General features: G+C 36.1%; 1 protein-coding gene across 11 annotated transcripts in view; it reads left to right on the plus strand.

Annotated features, from left to right (window-relative positions):
• NTPase (ectonucleoside triphosphate diphosphohydrolase NTPase) overlaps window positions 1-15664 on the plus strand; it is a 113747-nt gene extending 98083 nt beyond the window's left edge. For 10 of the 11 annotated variants that reach the window (XM_089092218.1, XM_089092226.1, XM_089092217.1 and 7 more), the window contains 2 exons: window positions 7829-7932; window positions 14837-15664. In XM_089092218.1, coding sequence (XP_088948344.1) covers window positions 7829-7927 — 99 coding nt within the window. In that variant the 3' untranslated portion in view covers window positions 7928-7932; window positions 14837-15664. Of the gene's footprint in view, window positions 1-673; window positions 1506-7828; window positions 7933-14836 lie in introns of those variants that run through there. The other variant, XM_089092223.1, reaches the window with a different exon arrangement.
• Window positions 15665-19929: the final 4265 nt, after the last annotated feature.

The following is a 19929-nucleotide window of genomic DNA, read 5'->3' on the forward strand; positions in this document are numbered from 1 at the left end:
AGTGGCACTAAAGTAGTCCTAGTGACGTCTAGAATTTATCAAAGAACCCAGAAACGTAAAAAAAGGAAAAAAAAAATCGTTCGTATCCGTCATGTCTGGCAAGGAGACAGGAATGTTCATCGCGGTGTTATCTACGATTAAAAATAGTGAAGGGGATTTTATCAAATGCCACGAGAAGTACAGAAGAACAATTCATCAGGCAATTCTCTTAAATTTGTTAATTCTAGAAGGTCAGGTAAAATTTGTATCTAAACATCATATGCATTTCAACATTTTCCTGGGGAAAACGCCAATCAGGTGTTTATTGTTTCTCTTTTAAACGCTATGCTTCCCAATTTAAAATATAATTTTTCCTATCCGATCAAAATTTGTGATTTCTTCGATATTAAAAGGAGGTTTAAGCCCACGATCAGCCTTCACCTCACCCGTCTTTGCTGCAACTTTTTGTCCCATTACTGGGTTGTGATCTTAGTTGTACCTCTTGTTCCTTAATTTTTAGTTAATATCATATTTCTTAGTTATTGACAATTCTATGAATTTTATTAGCCCCTGTCTAGACAAACAAAGAACCGGTCTTTATAAATTATCATCAGGTCCGGTGCACTTACTTGTACTTGGATAAACTTTGTTTAATGCTTCCGTAAAAAGTTACCCTTTTCTTTCTTTTTTTTAGCTACACAAGCAGATTGATGGTTATGAAACAAGCTGGGCTCTTGGAGCTGCAGTGCATATTCTCAACAACGGGATTTAGCAACCCAATGCCAAGTGTTTAATCCTGCCTTACATTCATACTGCCCTCTTTATACATTACTGCCTTATCTACGCGTCTTCTGCCCAGTGCGTGTTTTGTTATTTTTGCGCTGCTAAAGTTTATGCAATCAGTTTAGAATGGCTATTGTAATCTAAATGTAAATTGAACCTTTAAAGTTACATCTTTTATTTTTGATCTGACGGTTGATGTCATAAAACACAGCTTTAAGTGATTACTTTGACGGGTTCTCATGAACTGATAGCCGAAACCAGTTTATTTACCATTTTCTTTCTTGATTTTCATTTTATCTTTGTTATTGTTCTAAACGTTTTTTCGTTTCGTTTTTAATGTATTACTTTTCCTAGGCTTTGCAGTGATAATGTTGCCAAAAGAAAGATAAGTATTCCTTGCACTGGACTTGTCTTTTTAAAAACATTTGAAAAATGCAGCTTCAATACTAGTTTTTCTCGATAATACTGAGAAACCGGTGAGGAGAGAGGATTTCGTAGATGGGATAATAAAAGGAATAAATAAGTAAATTTTTTACTGTTTGCAAAAAAATAGTTATTTCAGAAATTTAATTCGATCATTTTTTTTCATCTAAGCTATCTTTGGTTGTGACTTTTTTTTTAACTAGGTTAAAAAAACATTACTATTCGACTAGTGACAGCTATTTTGTATTTTTTTTTCCCAATCCACAAAGTGTACTTAAAAAATTTTGGATTGATTTTTCAAAATAAACGAATAAAGAGTTTCTATGTTTTCTCGGTTTGTACTTTGGATAATTCTACTTGGTTCAAATGGAGTGTAATTTTCGCTGCACTGGATATACACATAATGCTGGAATTTGATCAAATGGCTACCTTAAATTCTGAAGCGATGCCATGTTTCACCGTGATGATTTTAGGGGGTGAAATATCTCACCGGAGAGGGGGAGGTCTAGTGGCCTTCCGATCACTTGTAACTCTTATGATCACCCCTGGTGAAAAAAAAGACAACCAAAAACAAGCCAATAAACTCACATCAGTGACACGAAGAATAAGAGTTTCATAGTTAGTTGACTGAAATTTCTGTTAGGCAGTTCTTGGACATATTTTTTGGACCTGCAGACTATTCTTATTAAAATAGCAACGACGAAATCTTTATCTGCGTCATGTAGGGCTATCAGATCCCATCAAGCGTTGGGGGAAGGTGGTGGGGTGCTAGCTTGTAGGTTTCAGCCCTTAAGGGTAGAAACCTACAAACAGGGGGAGGGTTAAAGCTGAATTTAGTGAGATCTTTTGATCATAGCCAACAAAATAGCTATTCAATTTCAATATGTTTTTTGTCCTTTTAAATTCATTACAGGGTGATAAAAGGCGAAATTACATCTTTTAAGCTTTCAAGAATCTTTAAAAAGATCTTTAAAAGAGAGTAAAAGAATCTTTAGCATAACTTTGTTGGAAATTCTACCTCTCTTGGCACCAGAATCCTCCCTCGTGACGACTGTTACAACAGGCTAAAGCCCCTTCCTGGAAATTCCTCTTTATAGAGGTCTAATTTGTGTACCAGGGATTCCAATGGGGGGGGGGTAACCCATTAGACTTGAAAATACTTTTTTTGCATTTCATTAAAAAACGAAACCCCTCCCCTCTTAGGTTTGTCCACTGGTTTGTCCACAAGTCCCATGAGTTATAAACCTTCTCCCACTGATGGGTTAAATTGCATGGTGATGCAGAACACCATCGCGGGAGGATCCTCTATAGGAGGACAACTGCGGCAGGGCCTAAGATCCAGATCTATGGACAACGGCCTCTGCAAAGGGCTGCCTCGACCCTTTCGGGGTACCTGCAAGACTGGGGATCTTGCGGTCAACTCTAATCCCACTTGAGGAGTGGCGCCCCTCGAGGAAGTTATAGCCTAGTAAACGACACAGCATTCGCACGGGATTCTGAGTAATGGACAATTCATCTGGGCTTGGTATGTTTTGACGGGCGTCTTCAGACTGAAAAACCTCTTCCTAGCTAATTTATCTATTATGGGCTGCCTCCCCGTGTTAGCATAATATTTGTTGGCATGAATATATATAATGAGTCGGAGGTAATAGGCTTGAGATTGTCTGTGCAGGATTTCGACTCTTGTTGACAGAAGAGCATCGCCAAGTGCTGAAAACCATGTTGTGAACAAGATGGGCGCAGGATTGCACAAAGCCTCCATTCAAGGAGGTCCCAGGACTTCTTGCTGTCCGGTTCTAAGCCGGCTTAAGCACTTCGGTGTAGATTTGAGAAGATAATGTGATCCCCGTCCTGCACTGGTATCCGGGATCATTGCTCTTCCTGAGGCGAAAATAATTTCAATGATTTAAAGAACATGAAAATTGGAACTTGGAATGTTACGACGTTAAAAAATTACTATCGTATCGACATTTTGACTGACGAATCGAGACGATTCGAACTGGATTTATTAGGAGTTTCAGAAACTCGCATCCCAGGGTTAGGAAGCATGAAATTAGGTGATATAGAATTTGTTTACTCAGACAGGAAGGATGGGGTATATAGACAGGGAGTAGGGCTCATGATGAATAAGGAAGCTGCTAAGTCTTGTTTAGGCTGGGAAAGTATTAATAATAGAATACTATTATGTTGGGACAAATTTTTGGAGATGCCCACATCACTTGCCCAGAGTCTCAGGCAAGTGACCCTAAATTTGAAAAAGTGGAAATTGGCTCAGATTTTCTAAACTGAGCTGAGACAATGAATAGATACTATTGGGAAAGTGACTGGAGACGCTGGGCATCCATGAACAAGTGCTAAATTGAGAGAGGAATTTGGGACAATATTCGGGGGCGCCCACCCGCCCAGAGTCTCGGGCAAGTGACCCAAAAATTTAAAAAATGTGTGAAAAATTCTAATTTTTTTCAGAATGTCGGGCTAAGCTTAGGCAACAAATAGGTACTATTTGAAAGATAAAAATGGCTTTAAACAATTATTTTGCCTGTTATTTCAAGCAAATTTATGGTCCTATGTCAATTTTAAATTCTTGGTCAACCTTCTTAAGACCATATGTGGGTCTGCCTTGTTTGCCTCTTTTTTAAATTCTTGATCAGCCTGCCTAAGACTAAGCAGGCATGCCTTTCCAAAAACTAACCTGACAAGTATGTGTCCAAAAAGAGAGTCATTCATACTCCTGCCATTTACCCGTGCCCCAGCCATTTAAACATTTGCCTCTCAATTACTTGGACTATCTGTCTTGGCTTTTCTCTGTCTACAAATACCCAGCCCAGTCTTGATGCAACCTATTGCCCAAAATACTTGATAACTTCAATTCAATTCATGAGCAATACTAATTGCTCATTTTATGACTAAAAAGTTCAGAGTATCATTTATAGTAGTATACGCCCCCTGTAGAACAGACTGACAAAGGTATTAGTGACTTAGATGAGTTTTACATAAAGTAACAGAAGCAATAGACAGGGTCCTGGTTATAAATATGATGTTATTAATGGGGGATTTTGACGCACAGGCCAGTAGAAATAAGAATAGTTGGAACCCTAGTATTGGTAGATTTGGTTTTGAAAAAAAAAGCAAAAATGAATACAGATATTTGCAATGTTGTCGATATAAAAATCTAGTTATAGAAAACACGGTGTTCGACCATGCAGTGGCTCATAAATCAATATGGTATTCACGTGATGGTAAGACAGCAAACCTTATTGATTATGTTATAGTAAACCGAAGACTGGCTGGATAAATACAAGATACTAGGGTATATAGGAGTGCCGTTATTGATGTTAAAAGTAAAAATCACCATATAGTAGTGTAAAGGGTTAATTTAAAGCTAAAATATAGGAAGGGCAACTACCTTCCTGGAAGCTATGAGGTTTGTAGACTCCAGAATAATAATTTGAGAGAAACTTTCCAGGACCAGTTGGACACTAAATTGGAGAGTTTAAAATTTTACAATATGGAAGATGGTTGGAATAATTTTAGAAAAATAATTTGTGGAGTTGCTGAAGGTTTCTTAAGGAAGAAAGTTAGAACTGCAGCAAAGGATATTTGTGAAAATGCTTTATGTTTAATAGAAGGGGCTTGAACAAGAATTATCTGAGTTATAGATCATATGAAAACAAAAGGAATGTAAAGAAAATGCAGAAAGCATTAAAATATGAAATAAGGAGGTATGAAGTGGAGGCCATGGATAAAATTGCCGAGGATCTGGAAGATGCAGCTAAACGGCATAATAGTAAAATACTGTACTGGCATGTTAAAAAATTGAGAGGGAATAGTCAATCCGGACTGGGCCCAGTTAAAGATAGGAATGGGGCCGCAATTAGCGATAAGGAAAAAACTAAAGAGAGATGGGCCGAGCATTTGAGAATTTTCTTAACTGAGATATAGTGGCAGGAAAGTATATAGAGGAAAACGAAAAAGTTCGTGATACCTTGAATGTGAAGGAAGATTTGTTTTGTGAGGAGGAATTAGCGACAGTACTAAAAGGATTAAAAAATAATAAGGCTCCAGGTGCTGACAGGGTGGTAAATGAGTTTCTAAAATATGGTGGCTCCAAGGTTAGAAATAAGTTACTGAATATTATAAATATGATTTTTGAAAAAGGGGAAGTACCTAACGATTTTAAGAAATCCTTAATTCAGCCACTTTACAAGAAAGGTGATAAAAGTGAGTGTGGTAATTATAGAGGCATTAGTCAGGTCTCTGCAGGTAGTAAATTACTTAGTAATATGATACTTTTTAGACTTAGAAATGCCGTAGACAAAGTTATGAGAGAAGAACAGTGCGGTTTTAGGAAAGGTAGAGGATGTGTCGACGAAATTTTCACTCTTAGGCTAATAATTGAGAAGTACCTGAGTTATCGAACACCTTTGGTCCTCAGTTTTATAGATTATGAGCAAGCGTTTGATTCTTTTGATAGAAGAGCTTTAGTAAAGGTTTTGTCCTTGTATGGTATACCAGACAAATACATTAAAGTGATTAGTGCTATGTACGAGAATAACACTGCTGCGGTTAAGGTAGGAAATGAGGTTAGCAGCTGGTTTTGTATTAAATCAGGAGTAAAGCAGGGCTGTGTTCTATCCTCCTTTATATGTTTTATTTTGATGGACTTTGTCTTAAGGAGCACAGGAAAGGCAATGGGAGACCACGGAATCAAATGAGGAGGAAAAAGTCTCCTGAACTTGGATTATACTGATGATTTAAGCATCCTAGATGAAAGTGTGAGCAAAATGAATGAAGTTTCAGAGGTTTTGCGAGTTCAGGGTGCTAGAATAGGTTTATAATTAATGTTAAGAAGACTAAGTCACTAAGGCTAGGAATAAGTGAAGATGAAAAGGTGACGATGGATAATGAAAAGATTGATCAGGTGGGCAGCTTCACTTACGTTGGTAGTATCATTAATAAAGATGGGGGGAGCAGTGAAAATGTTATAAGTAGAATAACCAAGGCTCAGGGTGTTTTTTCATAGTTAAAGAAAGTTTGGGAGAATAGGAAGGTAAGTCTGCGAAGCTAAATTTTAACATTGTAAGGTACAATGATGCTAATGGTCAAATATGGTTCTGAAGCATGGATGCTCCGAAAAGCGGATGAAGATTTGCTAGATGTTTTCCAGAGAAATTGCTTTAGGATTGTTTTGGGTACCCGGCTGACTGACCGATAGATGGTATCCTAGCCTAGGTAAATTTGGTGTAGGAAAAGAAAACAGTAATGAATACAGACTTTTGCAACTTTGTAGATATAACCAATACGGTGTTTGGTCATAAAATGGCTCATAAGTTAACAGGGTATTCATATGATGGTAAGACAGCAAGCCTTATTGATTATGTTATAGTAAACCGAAGACTGGCAGGATAAATACAAGATACTAGGGTATATACGAGTTCCGTTATTGATGTTAAAAGTAAAAATCACCATATAGTAGTGTAAAGGGTTAATTTAAAGCTAAAATATAGGAAGGGCAACTACCTCCCGGGAAGTTATGATGTTGGTAGACTCCAAGATAAAAATTTGAGAGAAAATTTCCAGGACCAGTTGAATACTAATTTTGAGAGTTTAAAATTTGATAATATGGAAGATGGTTGGAATAATTTTAGAAAAATAATTTGTGAAGTTGCTGAAGGAGTCTTAGGGAAGAAAGCCAGGACTGCAGCTAAGAATATTAGTAAAAAAGCTTTATGCTTAATAGAAAGGACTTGAACAAGAATTATCTGAGTTATAGATCATATAAAACAAAAGGAATGTAAAGAAAGTGGAGAAAGCATTAAAATATGAACTAAGGAGGTGTGAACTGGAGGCCATGGGTAAAATTGCCGAGGATTTGGAAGATGCAGCTAGACGGCATAATAGTAAAATACTGTACTGGCATGTTAAAAAATTAAGAGGGAGGAGTCAATCCGGACTGGGCCCAGTTAAAGATAGGAATGGGGCCGCAATTAGCGATAAGGAAAAAACTAAAGAGAGATGGGCCGAGCATTTGAGAATTTTCTTAACTGAGATATAGTGGCAGGAAAGTATATAGAGGAAAACGAAAAAGTTCGTGATACCTTGAATGTGAAGGAAGATTTGTTTTGTGAGGAGGAATTAGCGACAGTACTAAATCGCTATACTCAATATACTATAATCAATCGCTATACTCAATATACTAATCGACAGTGCTAATTAGCGACAGTACCAAATGTATAATCGCTAGCTTGCTTGCTTGCCTTTTCAGAGATTCAGACAGACATTATTTACTGGTTTTATGTCACGGCCTTTTCTGACATCTTTCACTTCGCCTTCTTATTGATTTTCCGCTTTATTGTCTTAACCAAGAATTGTGCTTCTAAAGAAGAGAAAAATCATTGTTATATTTCTTTTATTCAAATTAGGATACTAAATTTTAACATGAAGTGTTTTTAGATTTGTTTTTTATCTTTCAATTAATTTCGCATTTCTGTTTCAATATCCTAGTGATTAAGCCCGATAGCAAGCTTCTATTTAAGTTTCTATTTCTTGATATGTATTTTCCTAAAGGCCGTCCATTTTCACTAGGTAAGTTGTTATTATCAGTTTAACCGTTTTATAGTTACTTTTCTGTTTCCTTTTGCAGCATGTGAGACCCCTAATGCGGACCAGCCTTTTGCCTGTGTGGATCTGCTTTCCATATCAATGTTACTGCGAAGTCTTGGCTAAAGTCCAGACAAAGTAATCAGTGTAAGTTTTCTTCTTAGCGCCAGTTTTTTTCTTTTCCTTTGGTCTTTTTTACTACGCTGATTCCTTATAGGACACCCCAAAAATCTATGTTCATATTAGTACTAACAAAAAGCTTTTTTTTTCACTTACTTCCAGGCGCTTAGATCTTCAGCCTTGGCTCACTACAGTTGGCTGGCCAGGCCTTCCTCCTTCGCATATCCCTTTTTCGTCTATAGTTTTGGATGTTTATAGTCTGTTCAAATCATTATGGATCCAAAATTATTCCGCAAAACTTTACATTAATTTCTCATCTTTTAATCAATGTTTCCTCTTCCGTGAATATTTAGATTATTTTTACTTTATAAGAGTATTGTTTCATTTATGCTATATTGGGAGTAAATAACACAAAAGGAACTATCCTAAACAGAAAGGGTGCTGTTCTGTCAAAATGTTGGTATTTTCTTAAATATGAGGAAAGCGGTCACCCCAGTCAAATCCTTGGTCTTTAGGCTTAGGTTCAACTTTCCATCCCAATGCTTCAAATTTTGAAAACTGTCTCTCAGCCCTGATCCATCCCACATTTTTCTCTAGTTGGGCCTTGAGATAGGGTTTAGAGCTCTTTTAAATCTAGAAAATGCCGTATGGTTTGTAAGCAAGTATTTGCTGTAGAAATATCTTACTCTTGGAATGAATCCTTCCTGGAGTAACTCAAGACTTTCCCCAGGGGCTGCCAAGCTTCAGAATAATAGGTCATCGTTTGTACCCTAGTGTATGTTGCAACTACTTACAAATTCAAATAAAAGCTTCTTGTCCGAAGGGAGTTTTCTAGTCCGCGTCGGATGGTACACGGCAAAGAATATAATTCGGTGGCATATTTCGAATTGTTCTTTAAGTTTGAAACATATTTATTCGTTTTAAGACCAACTTATTATCTATTGTATTAATTTCTTTAAAAACAAAGTTCTTTGCAGGATCAAGAAGTTTTGTGGCGAGGCTCACGATGCCCCGTCTTGCCTTTACCATTTCTGTTCCGTTAGATATAGAAAAAGATTGTCACAACAGAAGGAGCACTATGGTGATTTAGACGATTTGGACATTGGAATGCACCCTTTTAGGCATCTGCCCCCCCCCCCCCTCCACACACACTGCCTAAACTTTGACCCACCTCCCTTCCTTCATAATAGCTGATGTACAATTACACTCCTATCTTCGTTCTTTTGTTCGTCTTAATTTCCCTTAGGCTGCTCAATTTAGCATTTCCAATGAGGAATTGTCGGGGTGAATTTTCCAAAGGGGTGAGTACAACGAACACCCTCTGCTTGATAGTACATGGTCTGGCATTCAATCCCACCTCCCACAGAACCTGGAATTCTATAGAGATTATTCATTAGAAAAATTCTGTGGTGTTGCGGATTGTCTATAGAGAATAAAGGTAGTAAAGATTTTTTTTCTTGGCAAAAACGTGAATAAGGCGACGAAATCAATAAGAATTCCAAATAGGGATAGGTCCTTTTATTAGACAGTGAAACGAAAATATAAAACAAAGACTCTAAATATTTCGATGACACAGTCGGTCATCATCCTCAGTAGAGATACTAACTTATCAAAATTAAAACAAACTGCTATTATACTAAACAAAATAATCACTTCCGGGTCAAAGCAAGTTACCGGTCCATTGACTTAAAAAGTTCACTAACTGTTCTTGAATTTTTTAATACTGCTTTAAGTAAAGGTGGTACAAGTTTCTTCGAAATTGCAGGTCAAAGCAGGTTACCGGTCCATTGACTTAGAAAGTTCACTAACTGTTCTTGAATCTTGTAATACTGCTAATTAAAAATGAAATAATGCTGAATTTACAGGTGCTAAATTTATCATTTTATTCTTCTAATAGCAAAACAAATGTTGCTGATTCTGAAGTTGGTCTGTCATCCCCATATATACGACGTTACTATTATTCTCCATGACCACACTGCCTTTTCTACGACGAAATCAATAAGAATTCCAAATAGGGATAGGTCCTTTTATTAGACAGTGAAACGAAAATATAAAACAAAGACTCTAAATATTTCGATGACACAGTCGGTCATCATCATCAGTAGAGATACTAAATTATCAAAATTAAAACAAACTGCTTTTATACTAAACAAAATAATCACTTCCGGGTCAAAGCAAGTTACCGGTCCATTGACTTAAAAAGTTCACTAACTGTTCTTGAATTTTTTAATACTGCTTTAAGTAAAGGTGGTACAAGTTTCTTCGAAATTGCAGGTCAAAGCAGGTTACCGGTCCATTGACTTAGAAAGTTCACGAACTGTTCTTGAATCTTGTAATACTGCGTTGAATATTCTTCCAATTAAAAATGAAATAATGCTGAATTTACAGGTGCTAAATTTATCATTTTATTCTTCTAATAGCAAAACAAATGTTGCTGATTCTGAAGTTGGTCTGTCATCCCCATATATACGACGTTACTATTATTCTCCATGACCACACTGCCTTTTCTACGACGAAATCAATAAGAATTCCAAATAGGGATAGGTCCTTTTATTAGACAGTGAAACGAAAATATAAAACAAAGACTCTAAATATTTCGATGACACAGTCGGTCATCATCATCAGTAGAGTTACTAACTTATCAAAATTAAAACAAACTGCTTTTATACTAAAAAAAATAATCACTTCCGGGTCAAAGCAAGTTACCGGTCCATTGACTTAAAAAGTTCACTAACTGTTCTTGAATTTTTTAATACTGCTTTAAGTAAAGGTGGTACAAGTTTCTTCGAAATTGCAGGTCAAAGCAGGTTACCGGTCAATTGACTTAGAAAGTTCACTAACTGTTCTTGAATCTTGTAATACTGCGTTGAATATTCTTCCAATTAAAAATGAAATAATGCTGAATTTACAGGTGCTAAATTTATCATTTTATTCTTCTAATAGCAAAACAAATGTTGCTGATTCTGAAGTTGGTCTGTCATCCCCATATATACGACGTTACTATTATTCTCCATGACCACACTGCCTTTTCTACGACGAAATCAATAAGAATTCCAAATAGGGATAGGTCCTTTTATTAGACAGTGAAACGAAAATATAAAACAAAGACTCTTTTTTGCTATTAGAAAAAAGACAAAGACTTTTTTGCTATTAGAAGAATAAAATGATAAATTTAGCACCTGTAAATTCAGCATTATTTCATTTTTAATTGGAAGAATATTCAACGCAGTATTACAAAATTCAAGAACAGTTAGTGAACTTTCTAAGTCAATGGACCGGTAACCTGCTTTGACCTGCAGTTTCGAAGAAACTTGTACCACCTTTACTTAAAGCAGTATTAAAAAATTCAAGAACAGTTAGTGAACTTTTTAAGTCAATGGACCGGTAACTTGCTTTGACCCGGAAGTGATTATTTTGTTTAGTATAAAAGCAGTTTGTTTTAATTTTGATAATTTAGTATCTCTACTGATGATGATGACCGACTGTGTCATCGAAATATTTAGAGTCTTTGTTTTATATTTTCGTTTCACTGTCTAATAAAAGGACCTATCCCTATTTGGAATTCTTATTGATTTCATCGTAGAAAAGGCAGTGTGGTCATGGAGAATAATAGTAACGTCGTATATATGGGGATGACAGACCAACTTCAGAATCAACAACATTTCTTTTACTATTAGAAGAATAAAATGATAAATTTAGCACCTTTAAATTCAGCATTATTTCATTTTTAATTAGAAGAATATTGAACGCAGCATTACAAGATTCAAGAACAGTTAGTGAACTTTCTAAGTCAATGAACCGGTAACCTGCTTTGACCTGCAATATCGAAGAAACTTGTACCACCTTTACTCAACGCAGTATTAAAAAATTCAAGAACAGTTAGTGAACTTTTTAAGTCAATGGACCGGTAACTTGCTTTGACCCGGAAGTGATTATTTTGTTTAGTATAAAAGCAGTTTGTTTTAATTTTGATATGTTAATAACTCTACTGATGATGATGACCGACTGTGTCATCGAAATATTTAGAGTCTTTGTTTTATATTTTCGTTTCACTGTCTAATAAAAGGACCTATCCCTATTTGGAATTCTTATTGATTTCGTCGTAGAAAAGGCAGTGTGGTCATGGAGAATAATAGTAACGTCGTATATATGGGGATGACAGACCAACTTCAGAATCAGCAACATTTGTTTTGCTATTAGAAGAATAAAATGATAAATTTAGCACCTGTAAATTCAGCATTATTTCATTTTTAATTGGAAGAATATTCAACGCAGTATTACAAGATTCAAGAACAGTTCGTGAACTTTCTAAGTCAATGGACCGGTAACCTGCTTTGACCTGCAATTTCGAAGAAACTTGTACCACCTTTACTTAAAGCAGTATTAAAAAATTCAAGAACAGTTAGTGAACTTTTTAAGTCAATGGACCGGTAACTTGCTTTGACCCGGAAGTGATTATTTTTTTTAGTATAAAAGCAGTTTGTTTTAATTTTGATAAGTTAGTAACTCTACTGATGATGATGACCGACTGTGTCATCGAAATATTTAGAGTCTTTGTTTTATATTTTCGTTTCACTGTCTAATAAAAGGACCTATCCCTATTTGGAATTCTTATTGATTTCGTCGTAGAAAAGGCAGTGTGGTCATGGAGAATAATAGTAACGTCGTATATATGGGGATGACAGACCAACTTCAGAATCAGCAACATTTGTTTTGCTATTAGAAGAATAAAATGATAAATTTAGCACCTGTAAATTCAGCATTATTTCATTTTTAATTAGTAGAATATTCAACGCAGCATTACAGATTCAGGAACAGTTAGTGAACTTTCTAAGTCAATGAACCGGTAACCTGATTTGACCGGCAATTTCGAAGAAACTTGTACCACCTTTACTTACAGCAGTATTAAAAAATTCAATAACAGTTAGTGAACTTTTTAAGTCAATGGACCGGTAACTTGCTTTGACCCGGAAGTGATTATTTTGTTTAGTATAAAAGCAGTTTGTTTTAATTTTGATAAGTTAGTAACTCTACTGATGATGATGACCGACTGTGTCATCGAAATATTTAGAGTCTTTGCTTTATATTTTCGTTTCACTGTCTAATAAAAGGACCTATCCCTATTTGGAATTCTTATTGATTTCGTCGTAGAAAAGGCAGTGTGGTCATGGAGAATAATAGTAACGTCGTATATATGGGGATGACAGACCAACTTCAGAATCAGCAACATTTGTTTTGCTATTAGAAGAATAAAATGATAAATTTAGCACCTGTAAATTCAGCATTATTTCATTTTTAATTAGAAGAATATTCAACGCAGTATTACAAAATTCAAGAACAGTTAGTGAACTTTCTAAGTTAATGGACCGGTAACCTGCTTTGACCTGCAATTTCGAAGAAACTTGTACCACCTTTACTTAAAGCAGTATTAAAAAATTCAAGAACAGATAGTGAACTTTTTAAGTCAATGGACCGGTAACTTGCTTTGACCCGGAAGTGATTATTTTGTTTAGTATAAAAGCAGTTTGTTTTAATTTTGATAATTTAGTATCTCTACTGATGATGATGACCGACTGTGTCATCGAAATATTTAGAGTCTTTGTTTTATATTTTCGTTTCACTGTCTAATAAAAGGACCTATCCCTATTTGGAATTCTTATTGATTTCGTCGTAGAAAAGGCAGTGTGGTCATGGAGAATAATAGTAACGTCGTATATATGGGGATGACAGACCAACTTCAGAATCAGCAACATTTGTTTTGCTATTAGAAGAATAAAATGATAAATTTAGCACCTGTAAATTCAGCATTATTTCATTTTTAATTGGAAGAATATTCAACGCAGTATTACAAGATTCAAGAACAGTTAGTGAACTTTCTAAGTCAATGGACCGGTAACCTGCTTTGACCTGCAATTTCGAAAAAACTTGTACCACCTTTACTTAAAGCAGTATTAAAAAATTCAAGAACAGTTAGTGAACTTTTTAAGTCAATGGACCGGTAACTTGCTTTGACCCGGAAGTGATTATTTTGTTTAGTATAAAAGCAGTTTGTTTTAATTTTGATAAGTTAATAACTCTACTGATGATGATGACCGACTGTGTCATCGAAATATTTATAGTCTTTGTTTTATATTTTCGTTTCACTGTCTAATAAAAGGACCTATCCCTATTTGGAATTCTTATTGATTTCGTCGTAGAAAAGGCAGTGTGGTCATGGAGAATAATAGTGAATAAGGCGAATATTCCTAGTGACACTAAAGTAGTCCTAGTGACGTCTAGAATTTATCAAAGAACCCAGAAACATAAAAAAAGGAAAAGAAAAAAAAATCGTTCGTATCCGTCATGTCTGGCAAGGAGACAGGAATGTTCATCGCGGTGTTATCCACGATTAAAAATAGTGAAGGGGATTTTATCAAATGCCACGAGAAGTACAGAAGAACAATTCATCAGGCAATTCTCTTAAATTTGTTAATTCTAGAAGGTCGGGTAAAATTTGTATCTAAACATCATATGCATTTCAACATTTTCCTGGGGAAAACGCCAATCAGGTGTTTATTGTTTCTCTTTTAAACGCTATGCTTCCCAATTTAAAATATAATTTTTCCTATCCGATCAAAATTTGTGATTTCTTCGATATTAAAAGGAGGTTTAAGCCCACGATCAGCCTTCACCTCACCCGTCTTTGCTGCAACTTTTTGTCCCATTACTGGGTTGTGATCTTAGTTGTACCTCTTGTTCCTTAATTTTTAGTTAATATCATATTTCTTAGTTATTGACAATTCTATGAATTTTATTAGCCCCTTTCTAGACAAACAAAGAACCGGTCTTTATAAATTATCATCAGGTCCGGTGCACTTGCTTGTACTTGGATAAACTTTGTTTAATGCTGATCTCTTCCGTAAAAAGTTATCCTTTTCTTTCTTTTTTTTAGCTACACAAGCAGATTGATGGTTATGAAACAAGCTGGGCTCTTGGAGCTGCAGTGCATATTCTCAACAACGGGATTTAGCAACCCAATGCCAAGTGTTTAATCCTGCCTTACATTCATACTGCCCTCTTTATACATTACTGCCTTGTCTATGCGTCTTCTGCCCAGTGCGTAGTTTTGTTATTTTTGCGCTGCTAAAGTTTATGCAATCAGTTTAGAATGGCTATTGTAATCTAAATGTAAATTGAACCTTTAAAGTTACATCTTTTATTTTTGATCTGACGGTTGATGTCATAAAACACAGCTTTAAGTGATTACTTTGACGGGTTCTCATGAACTGATAGCCGAAACCAGTTTATTTACCATTTTCTTTGTTGATTTTCTTTTTATCTTTGTTATTGTTCTAAACATTTTTTCGTTTCGTTTTTAATGCATTACTTTTCCTAGGCTTTGCAGTGATAATGTTGCCAAAAGAAAGATAAGTATTCCTTGCACTGGACTTGTCTTTTTAAAAACATTTGAAAAATGCAGCTTCAATACTAGTTTTTCTCGATAATACTGAGAATCCGGTGAGGAGAGAGGATTTCGTAGATGGGATAATAAAAGGAATAAATAAGTAAATTTTTTACTGTTTGCAAAAAAATAGTTATTTCAGAAATTTAATTCGATCATTTTTTTTCATCTCGGCTATCTTTGGTTGTGACTTTTTTTTTAACTAGGTTAAAAAAAAACATTACTATTCGACTAGTGATAGCTATTTTGTATTTTTTTCCCCAATCCACAAAGTGTACTTAAAAAATTTTGGATTGATTTTTCAAAATAAAAGAATGAAGAGTTTCTATGTGTTTTCTCGGTTTGTACTTCGGATAATTCTACTTGGTTCAAATGGAGTGTAATTTTCGCTGCACTGGATATACACATAATGCTGGAATTTGATCAAATGGCTACCTTAAATTTTGAAGCGATGCCATGTTTCACCGTGATGATTTTAGGGGGTGAAGTATCTCACCGGAGAGGGGGAGGTCTAGTGGCCTTCCGATCACTTGTAACTCTTATGATCACCCCTGGTGAAAAAACAACAACCAAAAACAAGCCAATAAACTCACATCAGTGACACGAAGAATAAGAGTTTCATAGTTAGTTGACTGAAATTTCTGTTAGGCAGTTCTTGGACATATTTTTTGGACCTGCAGACTATTCTTATTAAAATAGCAACGACGAAATCTTTATCTGCGTCATGTAGGGCTATCAGATCCCATCAAGCGTTGGGCGAAGGTGGTGGGGTGCTAGCTGGTAGGTTTCAGCCCTTAAGGGCAGAAACCTACAAACAGGGGGAGGGTTAAAGCTGAATTTAGTGAGATCTTTTGATCATAGCCAACAAAATAGCTATTCAATGTCAATATGTTTTTTGTCCTTTTAAATTCATTACAGGGTGATAAAAGGCGAAATTACATCTTTTAAGCTTTCAAGAATCTTTAAAAAGATCTTTAAAAGAGAGTAAAAGAATCTTTAGCATAACTTTGTTGGAAATTCTACCTCTCTTGGCACCAGAATCCTCCCTCGTGACGACTGTTACAACAGGCTAAAGCCCCTTCCTGGAAATTCCTCTTTATAGAGGTTTGGTTTGTGTACCAGGGATTCCAATGGGGGGGGGGGGGATAACCCTTTAGACTTGAAAATACTTTTTTTGCATTTCATTAAAAAACGAAACCCCTCCCCTCTTAGGTTATCAAAAATATCTCTTTTTGCATCTTTATAAATACAGGCGGAAGAGGAAGAAGGCCCCTCAAATGTACACTCAAAAGGGCCCACTGGTTTGTCCACAAGTCCCATGAGTTATAAGCCTTCTCCCAGTAATGGGTTAAATTGCATGGTGATGCAGAACACCACCGCGGGAGGATCCTCTATAGGAGGACAACTGCGGCAGGGCGTCAGATCCAGATCTATGGACAACGGCCTCTGCAAAGGGCTGCATCGACCCTTTCGGGGTGCCTGCAAGACTGGGGATCTTGCGATCAGCTCTAATCCTTCTTGAGGAGTGGCGTCCTTTAAGGAAATTGTAACCTAGTTAACGACACAGCATTCGCACGGGATTCTGACTAATGGACAATTCATCTGGGCTTGGTATGTTTTGACGGGCGTCTTCAGGCTGAAAAACCTCTTCCTAGCTAATTTATCTATTATGGGCTGCGTCCCCGTGGTAGCATAATATTTGTAGGCATGAATATATATAATGAGTCGGAGGTAATAGGCTTGAGATTGTCTGTGCAGGATTTCGACTTTTGTTGACAGAAGAGCATCGCCAAGTGCTGAAAACCATGTTGTGAACAAGATGGGCGCAGGATTGCACAAAGCCTCCATTCAAGGAGGTCCCAGGACTTCTTGCTGTCCGGTTCTAAGCCGGCTTAAGCACTTCGGTGTAGATTTGAGAAGATAATGTGATCCCCGTCCTGCACTGGTATCCGGGATCATTGCTCTTCCTGAGGCGAAAATAATTTCAATGATTTAAAGAACATGAAAATTGGAACTTGGAATGTTACGACGTTCAAAAATAACTATCGTATCGACATTTTGACTGACGAATCGAGACGATTCGAACTGGATTTATTAGGAGTTTCAGAAACTCGCATCCCAGGGTTAGGAAGCATGAAATTAGGTGATATAGAATTTGTTTACTCAGACAGGAAGGATGGGGTATATAAACAGGGAGTAAGGCTCATGATGAATAAGGAAGCTGCTAAGTCTTATTTAGGCTGGGAAAGTATTAATAATAGAATACTAATTGCTCATTTTATGACTAAAAAGTTCAGAGTATTAGTTATAGTAGTATAAGCCCCTGTACAACCGACTGACGGAGATACTAGTGACTCAGATGAATTTTACTTACAGTTACAGGAGCAAATAGACAGGGTCCCAGGTAGAAATGATGTTATTACTGGGAGGTTTTAACGCCCAGGTCGGTAGAAATAGGGATAGATGGTATCCTAGTCTTGGTATATTTGGTGTAGAAATAGAAAGCAGTAATGAATACAGACTTTTGCAACGTTGTAGGTATAACAATCTAGATATAGCAAACACGGTGTTCGACCCTGAAGTGGCGCATAAATTAATAGGGCATTTATGTGATGGTAGGACAGAAAGCCTTATTGATTATGTTATAGTAAACCGAAGACTGGCAGGATAAATACAAGATACTAGGGTATATACGAGTTCCGTTATTGATGTTAAAAGTAAAAATCACCATATAGTAGTGTAAAGGGTTAATTTAAAGCTAAAATATAGGAAGGGCAACTACCTCCCGGGAAGTTATGATGTTGGTAGACTCCAGGATAAAAATTTGAGAGAAACTTTCCAGGAACAGTTGAATACTAATTTTGAGAGTTTAAAATTTGATAATATGGAAGATGGTTCGAATAATTTTAGAAAAATAATTTGTGAAGTTGCTGAAGGTGTCTTAGGGAAGAAAGCTAGAACTGCAGCTAAGAATATTAGTGAAAAAGCTTTATGTTTAATAGAAAGGACTTGAACAAGAATTATCTGAGTTATAGATCATATGAAAACAAAAGGAATGTAAAGAAAATGGAGAAAGCATTAAAATATGAAATAAGGAGGTGTGAACTGGAGGCCATGGGTAAAATTGCCGAGGATTTGGAAGATGCAGCTAGACGGCATAATAGTAAAATACTGTACTGGCATGTTAACAAATTAAGAGGGAGTAGTCAATCCGGACTGGGCCCAGTTAAAGAGAGGGATGAGGCCGCAATTAACGATAAGGAAAAAACTAAAGAGAGATGGGCCGAACATTTGAGAATCTTCTTAACCGAGATATAGTGGCAGGAAAATATATAGAGGAAAAAGAAAAAGTTCGTGATACCTTGAATGTGAAGGAAGATTTGTTTTGTGAGGAAGAATTAGCGACAGTACTAAAAGGATTAAAAAATAATAAGGCTCCAGGTGCTGATAGGGTGGTAAATGAGTTTCTTAAATATGGTGGCTCCAAGGTTAGAAATAAGTTACTGAATATTAGAAATATGATTTTTGAAGAAGGGGAAGTACCTAACGATTTTAAGAAATCCTTAATTCAGCCACTTTACAAGAAAGGTGATAAAAGTGAGTGTGGTAATTATAGAGGCATTAGTCAGGTCTCTGTAGGTAGTAAATTACTTAGTAATATGATACTTTTTAGACTGAGAGATGCCGTAGACAAAGTTTTGAGAGAAGAGCAGTGCAGTTTTAGAAAAGTTAGATGACGTGACGACGAAATTTTCACTTTTAGGTTAATAATTGAAAAGTTCATGAGTTTTCAAATATTTTTGTTCCTCAGTTTTACAGACTATGAGCAAGCGTTTGATTCTTTTGATAGAAGAGCTTTAGTAAAGGTATGGTATACCAGACAAATACATTAAAGTGATTAGTGCTATGTACGAGAATAACACTGCTGCGGTTAAGGTAGGAAATGAGGTTAGCAGCTGGTTTTGTATTAAATCAGGAGTAAAGCAGGTCTGTGTTCTATCCTCCTTTATATGTTTTATTTTAATGGACTGTGTCTTAAGGAGCACAGGAAAAGCAATGGGAGAATATGGAATCAAATGGGGAAGAAAAAATTTCCTCGACTTAGATTATGCTCATGATATAAGCATCCTAGATGAAAGTGTTAGCAAAATGAATGAAGTTTTAGAGGTTTTGCGAGTTCAGGGTGCTAGAATAGGTTTATAATTAATGTTAAGAAGACTAAGTCACTAAGGCTAGGAATAAGTGAAGATGAAAAGGTGACGATGGATAATGAAAAGATTGATCAGGTGGGCAGCTTCACTTACGTTGGTAGTATCATTAATAAAGATGGGTGGAGCAGTGAAGATTTTAAAAGTAGAATAGCCAAGGCTCAGGGTGTTTTTTCATAGTTAAAAAAAGTTTGGAAGAATAGGAAGATAAGTCTGCAAATCAAGATTAGAATATTAGAAGCTACAGTGATGACAGTGGTCAAATATGGTTCTGAAGCATGGACGCTCCGAAAAGCGGATGAAGATTTGCTAGATGTTTTCCAGAGAAATTGCTTAAAGATTGTTTGGGTACCCGGTTGACAGACCGTATTTCAA

The sequence above is a fragment of the Artemia sp. Qi Xiang Cuo genome, chromosome 7 (assembly GCF_049724085.1).
Source record: "Artemia sp. Qi Xiang Cuo chromosome 7, ASM4972408v1, whole genome shotgun sequence".
Taxonomy (NCBI): Eukaryota; Metazoa; Arthropoda; class Branchiopoda; order Anostraca; family Artemiidae; genus Artemia; species Artemia sp. Qi Xiang Cuo.